This window comes from Ananas comosus, linkage group 2 (genome assembly GCF_001540865.1).
Source record: "Ananas comosus cultivar F153 linkage group 2, ASM154086v1, whole genome shotgun sequence".
NCBI classification, from domain to species: Eukaryota; Viridiplantae; Streptophyta; class Magnoliopsida; order Poales; family Bromeliaceae; genus Ananas; species Ananas comosus.
The window spans coordinates 10,944,117-10,952,511 of record NC_033622.1 but is presented as its reverse complement, the minus strand read 5'-3'; the positions used below and the strand labels follow the sequence as shown (position 1 = coordinate 10,952,511).

General features: G+C 39.4%; 1 protein-coding gene across 1 annotated transcript; it reads right to left on the bottom strand.

The window, feature by feature from the left end:
- On the bottom strand, window positions 2,754-4,091 carry LOC109724888 (proline-rich receptor-like protein kinase PERK8). The gene has a single exon (XM_020253858.1). The coding sequence runs from the start codon at window positions 3,993-3,995 to the stop codon at window positions 3,534-3,536; it is 462 nt and encodes a 153-aa protein (XP_020109447.1). The 5' UTR covers window positions 3,996-4,091; the 3' UTR covers window positions 2,754-3,533.

Genomic DNA, 8,395 nt, shown 5'->3' with positions numbered 1-8,395 from the left:
ATATATATTTTAACTTGTACTCTGGATAAGCAGGGGTAAACCTTTTTTTTTTTTTTTAACTTTTTACTATTTATTTTTTTACTTTTAGAAACTTAGGTTGAAAGGATTTGTAAGCGAAACCTTTCATGATTAAAACCTAATTTAATAGGGATGGATAAGTATATATTTAAAAAGTTTACTTTGAATTAAGCTTGCAGTAGAAAAGAAAATGAAAGAGGTAAATATAAGTTTGAAAAGTAATTTTAATTATGACTAGGAAATGGACGAGGTTTAAGTACTCTGTGGTTTAAAGTGTATCAAGTTAGTACCATTTGGTTTCACACTTTCTCACTTTAGTACCCTGTGGTTTAAAGTGTATCAAGTTAGTATTCTGTGATTGTCTGCCACCACGAATGACGCACCTCGCACGGGGAATTTTTTTTTTGATTTTCCACCGTGGGGTAGTATTCATGATTCAGATTAATATTTGAATATGTATGGGAATCAGGTATTGTGGATTCATGGCTTCCAATAAACGCAAGCGTCTATTGTTAATTACCCCTACAAAGTGTTAGGGCACCTTCGATTAAGAGACCTCTGAAATGCTGAAGATAAACTGGAATTGGACAAAAGAAAATTTATAATTTATTGCTCAATTACATGGCTTTAACCAAGGGCATACCCTCAGTGTACATGAATAGAGCGTAAAGAAAATGTATTTTTCAATTGTATCTTAGTTATATATTCTAAGATACCCAATATATGGTCAAATTAATTTTGTTGGACTCTATATGTTGTGGAGCTCAATACTATTCACCCTAAGATGACAAATTGATTAAATTCCATATATGCATTGAAATTTAATCAGATTTAAATCAGATCAAACTCTAATTATATGTATTAGAGTTTGATTTGGTTAATTGAACTTTAAATGTATGTGATAAAGTCCAATAAATGATCAGATTTTGTTGAGCTCTATATATTTTGGAGCTCAACTTTGTTTACCATGAGATGAAAGATTGATTAAATCCCATATATATACATTGGAATTTAATCGAACTTGATTAAACTCTGAACTTTAAATATATGTAATAAAGTCCAATAGAGTTTGATTTGAGCTTTCATCCTAAATATATGTGTTAGGATTAGCCCCAAATATCTTGAATTAGACTCTAATTTTATATTTTAGAGTCTGATACAATTAGGCTCTAAGTTTATGTATTAGAGCTTAGTCACATTTGATTTTGGTTCATCTCAAGGTGAAATATTAACTAAATCCTAATTATATGTATTAGGATTAGTCAGATTTGATTTAAATTAAACTCCAAGTGTATGTATTGGAATCCAACAAATTAATTTGATCAGATGGTTTGATCAATTCTAAATATAGGTTTAGAATTTGATCAAGTTTGAACATGATTGTGATTTGACTCTAGTTTTATATGCTAGAGAATCGACTATTTTGGGAATTGGGATGTTCATGAAAATTGAATTTGAGTTTAGTTTAACGACATTTCGGTCGATATCGGATTTAGATTTAGTTTAACGACGTTTCGGTCGGTTGATTTGGTGGATTAGTTTAACGACGTTTCGGTCGGTTGATTTGGTGGATTAGTTTAACGACGTTTCGGTCGGTTGATTTGGTGGATTAGTTTAACGACGTTTCAGTCGATATCGGATTTAGGTTTGGTTCACAAGGTTTATGGTATTGGGTATATGGGATTATGGTTCATGAACTTAGATATGGTTTGTGGTTTATGATCCATGGCTCATGAACTTGATTTGATTCATGAACTTGATTCATAGTTCGTAGATTTGGTGTATGGTATGGTCCACAAGATTTGGTATATGGTTTGGTCCATGGTTTTGGTTCAAAGTTCATGGACTTGGTTAAGGTTATGGGCTTGGATATGGGTTAAATGTGTATGGGTTCATGGGTAAATGTATATAGGTTTATGTATATGGGTTTATGGGTTAATGGTTTTAATGAGTTTTGGATAATGGGTTTAGGTAGTGGGCCCAAATGGGTTTTGGACTGGGGCCATTTGTAAATGGGTTCTGGACTTCAGACTAGGCCTAGATTTAATTGGGTTGGGTTATAGGTTATGGGTTAGATGTGTAGATTGGCTATTGGGTTTGATTTGAGATGAAATCGAGCCCGTAAAGCTATATGTGAATAGGCTATATGATATGGATTCTGGTGGGCTAAATTCAGGCCCATGAACCCGATTTATTTCATTTTGGATATGGATTCGGGCTCAATATGGGCTGAATTCATTTTGGAAATGGATTTGGATTCAATACGGGCTCATTTCATTTTGTATTCGGGCTCAAAATGGGCCAAATCATTTTGATGTGGATATGGATTTAATATGAGATTTGGATTTGGCCCAGACGAATCCGAATTTGGACCATGAAACTATACCAAGCCCAAATCCTATACCGGATCCAAATCCAAAATAAATTGGGCCCAATCCCAAGTCCAAGGCTCAAACCCATATCAAAACCCAATCCCAAGTCCAAGGCCCAAATCCCACTGGGCGTGCCATTTTGTCTGCCACCACGAATGACGCACCTCGCACGGAGAATTTTTTTTTGATTTTCCACCGTGGGGTAGTATTCATGATTCAGATTAATATTTGAATATGTATGAAAATCAGGTATTGTGGATTCATGGCTTCCAATAAACGCAAGCGTCTATTGTTAATTACCCCTACAAAGTGTTAGAGCACCTTCGATTAAGAGACCTCTGAAATGCTGAAGATAAACTGGAATTGGACAAAAGAAAATTTATAATTTATTGCTCAATTACATGGCTTTAACCAAGGGCATTTCATCCAACAATTGATGGGCGAGGTCGTCAGGCTTCAATTCGTCGCCATTCTGCAGCATCTGCAACAAGTGCTCGAATAGCACCACCTCACATACGATGATCACTGCCGATGACGGCGTCGTCGAAGCATGCGAGCGCGGCATGGACGTTGGTCATCGCCAAAACAAGAAGCGCGGTGAAGTTGCTAATCGGGCTCACGAACACTTCGTTGCCCACGGCCGCGGAGTATTTTGCCACCCTAATGCTCTGTACCAACTCAAATACGTGGCCCGAGCACGACGCGGCTGCAGCAAAGAGCTCGTTGAGGAGCGCCACTATCACTCCGATCCCGAACCTCGCGGCTTCGGCGACGCAGGAGTCAGTGAGGCTCGGACGGCTTTGGCAGAACAGGAGTCGGCGAGGTGTCGACCAACTTGGCGTCGTTGCCCGCGACGAGCAAGTTGCAGGCGAGGGTGTTCTTGGTGGCCTCTTTCGTCGTGGGGGATCAAGGATCCGCTGGCGGTGCGCGGGATGCAGCGACTGCTGCCCGAAAAGAAGCTCTGCTCGTTGCGGACTTAAATCGAACACCTGGTGTGCGGAGCAGGCGGCCTCGGAGCAGCAGCGGGCGGCCTCGGAGCAGGCGACCTCGGAGTAGACGACCTCGGAGCAGGCGGTTCGAGAGCGGCGTAGCGGATGTAGGTCTCGAGGAGGAGAGAGTACATCTCGAAGTGGATGTTCTCGATCACGATCTGGAAGCCGTAGAAGGCGCAGGCCTTGACGACTTGGACCTCAGACATGAAGCAGGAGGCGAGGTTCCCGAAGGCGATGCTGTCGGAGGCGGCGAAGAAGGCGAGCATGTGGTAGACGAAGCGCTGGTCGTCGCCGGAGAGGTCCACCTCCTCGGTGGGGATGCGGCGAGGCTCGGTGGAGCTCGGCGGAGGCGCTTCAGGCAGATCGGCCGCGGGTGGCGCGGCTTTGAGTCGAGGACGGCAGCAGTGGAGTCCGCGGATCGGCTGCGGGCGGCGCGGCTTCGAGTCGAGGATGGCGATCTCGGTGGAGTCCGCGGATCGGCCGCGGGTGGCGCGGCTTCGCGTCGAGGACGGCGAGCTCGGTGGCTCGCGGTGATGTCGGAGTCGATGCCGTCGGGTTGGAATCCGCGGCCATGCTTGCGGAAAGGACGAGGAGCGGCGCGACGGCGGCTCATGGTGGTCGACGAGGAGCGGCGGCGAGAGAGAGATAGAGAGAGAGAGAGAGAGAGCTAGAGAGAAAAGACCCTTTTTGCTTCTTCTTCTTCTTTTTTTTTTTTTAAGAGAGAGAGAGAGCTTTGTTTTTTTTTTTTTTTTTTTTTTTTNTTCGGAGCGGGCGATCGAGGCGTCTCGGAGTGGCACGGGTGGCCTCGGAGCGTGCCTCGGGTCGGGGTCGGATCACATCCGGGAGCGGCAGCAGCCGCCATTGGAGAGAGAGAGAAAGAGCTTCTCTTTGTTTTTTTTTTTTTTCTTCTTTCTATCCGAGAGAGAGAGAGAGAGCTTTGATTTTTTTTTTATTTTTTTTTTGAACGGGAGAAAGAGATAATATATATATTTTTTTACCTTTTTTTTTTGCGATCGACAGAATTGGGGTGGATATTTTTCTGATTAGATTTCGAAGATTCAAAAAAACTCTCCCCCTGCGATTTTTCTTCACGGGTATTTATGGGTGGTTTTGTCACCGACTTGGGGGAGTGCGCGAGCGATTTGAGGGAAGCGTAGAGAATGTGCATATCGGTGAGGCGGTTACGGGGTTGTGGGATTGTGAGTGGAATGCGGGTGGTTGATGAAGATCGTGCGTGGAGAACGTGATGTGGGTATGGGTTGTTACAAAAATATCGTGGGATGTGGGAGGGATTTTGGGTGGTTGAGATGAGATTGTGGGGTATTTTGGACGGTTAGGATGGGATTGTGGGAATATTACGGATTAGTCCTTTCCCTTTGATCATATTACACCTTAATTAAGGTGGGGCATTTTGTAAATATATAAAAGGGAATAGACTAATATGCTATTTTATATACCCGTACGTATATATATTTTTTTTTCGCAATCCGGTGCATGGGATATTTTCAAAATTTAAATTTTATCCATGCACCTGGTGCATGGATGATCTCATAAACTATCTCTATTTTTATTTCTTTCTCTCCCCCCTTTTTTTTTTCTTTTTCCTTCTTTTATTCCTCTCTTTTTTTACGCTTCAACAGTGATTTTATTTTTGTATCAAGTTAGTACCCTATGATTTTATTTTGGTATCAAGTTAGTACCATGTAGTTTTATTTGTTTCTTAATGAAATATTAAACCACAGGGTACTAAAGTGAGAAAGTGCGAAATCACAGAATACTAACTTGATACACTTTAAACCACAGGATACTAAAGTGAAAAAAAGTGAAACCATAAGGGGGGTATTTGAAGTTTTCCCTTTAATTTATGCTGGCTCAAATTTACTTGAAGCTAGCTTGATTTAAATTCAAGCCAAAAATGAGCTAGGTAGTCCAACTTATTTTAATTTCAATCTAAGTGTAAGCTGGCTTAAACTATTTTTGAGCTAATCACAAGCTGGCCACAGCTCTCTCGTGTTCGACTCATTTACAATGCTAATAGTTTTAATAAATTTTATATTAAATAATAGAATTTTGAGGTCTTCGACTATATATATGGATATTCATTATTATTTCTATCCTATTTTCTAATCAAACGCTGTAATAAGAAAATTCTTTTAGGTTTCTAGTTGTCCTTTCCCAAACTTTGGGTATAATTTTGTCCTCATTCTTTTCTAAATAATTATATTATATATTTTTGAGATACAGCTTTCAATTATTTTGAGAATAAATTTAGCTATAAAAGTGAAGCAATATGGTCTCGAAAGCCTCCAAAAAGTGTATGGAATAGGAAAGAAAGAAGATAAAAAATACGCTAGAGCACAAAAAACACAAAAGATGGAAAAATGCAAAGAACACAAAAACAAGAAAAAAAAAAAAAGAAAAAGAAAAAAAAGGGGAAAGTGTTGGCCCGGTAGCCCTAATCTACTATTGAATTTTAATAATTATAAATAATAATAATTTTGAAATTAACATTTTATCTTGAGTTTGTATTTAGAGAACTCTCAAATTGAAAAAAAAAGAAAAAAAAAAAGAAAAAAAAAGAGACCGAGTGCAAAAGAAAGGAGCTTCAAGTATTGAAGCTACTTATGGTTCCAAGGTTCAAAGACCTTTATTTGATCCTTTTTAGTGCTTAAAGATGTAACTTGATTCTCTTATACTCAGAGTTGAGAAAATTTGAACTAAAGTTGAAAATCTTGACTACCAAAAAGCACACATAGACCAAAATGGTACATAATCTATATATATGCTAAAATAAGATGTCAAAACCTTATTTATCAAAATCCAAGATATCAAAACTCTTCGAGATTAAATTTCAACAAAAATCTATGTTTCGGGCTCAAATCGGGCGCCAAGAAGTGCTTTGGAAGAGTCCAGAACTTGATTATGTTTGACCTCTAGATTGTGGGCATTCGGAGTACTTGTAGAGCATCCAGAAGAGGTTCTGGGTGCGTGGAAATACTTTTGGAGAGTCCGAAGTTAATTAAATTCTGGACTCAGCGGTTTGGGATCTGGATTGTCACTACAGCATCCGAAAGGAGTTTCGGGTGCTCAAAAGTTGTTTCAGACACCGAAAAGTTATTTTGAGCTCCCGAAAGTTATTCTGGGTGCCTAAATAGTTGGGATTTGAATTTGAATTTGCATTGAATAGTTGGGTGTTTTAGCTCGCTATTTAGAAGTAGAATCATGACTTTTGTAGTTTCGGAAACCTGAAAATTATTCCGGATGCCCAAAATTCAAAAGATTATGTGTTGTTTGTTCTATGTAGAGCAGTTGGAAATTGGGTTAGCAGATTCGATTGCCCAGAAGTTATTTGAGGCGCCCGAAACTACTTTGTCTTTGTTGAAACAATCCGTTGGTGTGGAACATTATGGAAACGGGCGCCAAAATGCAATATTGGGTGCCCGAAACTGCATGAACATAGTAACGAACAAATTGTGGATATTGGCTATAAATAGGGGTCTTTGGTGCTTCTTCGGTTTTTAGCTGAGCTTGTAATTGCTATAATTAAATACTTTTAACTCTTCACTCTCTCTCTAAACTTGAGTGAATTTGTATGTGGAAAAATTCATGTAAATGAGAGAAAAAGGATTATAATTGTGAGATCTTCTTGTGAAAAGAAGATCATCTCGGTGTAGAGGCATGGTGCTTACATGTAAAAGCATCTTTTAATAGCTAGAGATCCACTATTCTCTTGTGTTGAAGAGTTGGAGAGGATATAGATAAAGGGTCAAATCTCAAGATGGTGTATTTTTTGTGTTTATATACCCCCCACACCCCACACCCCCCACCCCCGCGTCATTTTCTTATTTGTGGAGTTTATTGATTTAATTTTATTGCATTCCTCACCTCCACTCTACTCATTTTCTTTATTTGTGGATTTATCGATTTGATTTTATTGTATTCCTCACCTCCACGCTACTCATTTTCTTTATTTGTGGATTTATCGATTTGATTTTATTGCATCTCCACTCTCTTAGGTCACCATTTTGATTCTTGGCGGGAAAAGGAGGAAGGACACTATGTACTACGTTTCTGTACAAAACTCTATCCAATCCCTAACCAATTTCTTGATACGTCATAGAGCTAATAGGGAGTTCGTGCTAAGATTATTGAAAACCACCTTGTTCCTTTCTAGCCGGATCGTCCACCAACAAGCAACTAGGGTGGTCAGTCTCATCACTACAATCCCTAGCCAATTCTTGATACCTCGAAGAGGTAACAGAGAGTTCGTGCTAAGATCTTTGAAAACCACCTTTTTTCTTTCTAACTAGATCATCCACCAACAAGTAGCTAGGGTGACCGACCATTCCTAGCGCAAGTGGCAAAGGGCTTGGTGGTTAGTACTCAAGGTCCCAATTCGAATCCTAATTGATTCATATTTCCAGCTAAGTTTATTTATAAATGAAATAAACAAAGCGGGTAGCATGCTACCTATCTCTCTCTAAAAAAAAAACAAGCAGCTAGAGTGGTCAATCCCATCACTATAATCCCTAGCCAATTCTTGATATATACCTCGAAGAGCTAGCAGATAGTTCATGCTAAGATTTCTGAAAACCACCATGTTCCTTTCTAACCAGATCGTCCACCAACAAGCAGCTAGGGTTGTCAATCCTGTCACTGCATGCGCGTGTTTTTCCTTCCCCACTAAACTCTCCCAACATGCCCCAAAATCTTATAATCTCATGCGTATGAAACTGTCCAAAGGACATCGTTAAAAATTTCTAAAGCATGTATTACCGTAATACATGCCAAAAGTGTAATACCTGTTTCAAAAATTGATAGAATTTGATCTCACCAATCGGCGGAGAGGGTCGCATATTTTGCCAAACATTTTTTTTCGATTTTCAAAGTTTGTGAATAGTTAAAATATTCTTTTGTCAATCAAATGTAATATGTATTTTATTTAATTTTTAATTTTTTTTTTTTTAAAAAAAGACACCCTTGTATTCTTTTGTTCATTGCGTTTGACTTGGT

Coding starts and splice junctions, on each gene's coding strand:
- LOC109724888 (XM_020253858.1), bottom strand. CDS start 3,995: ATGAGCCGCCGTCGCGCCGCTCCTCGTCCTTTCCGCAAGCATGGCCGC.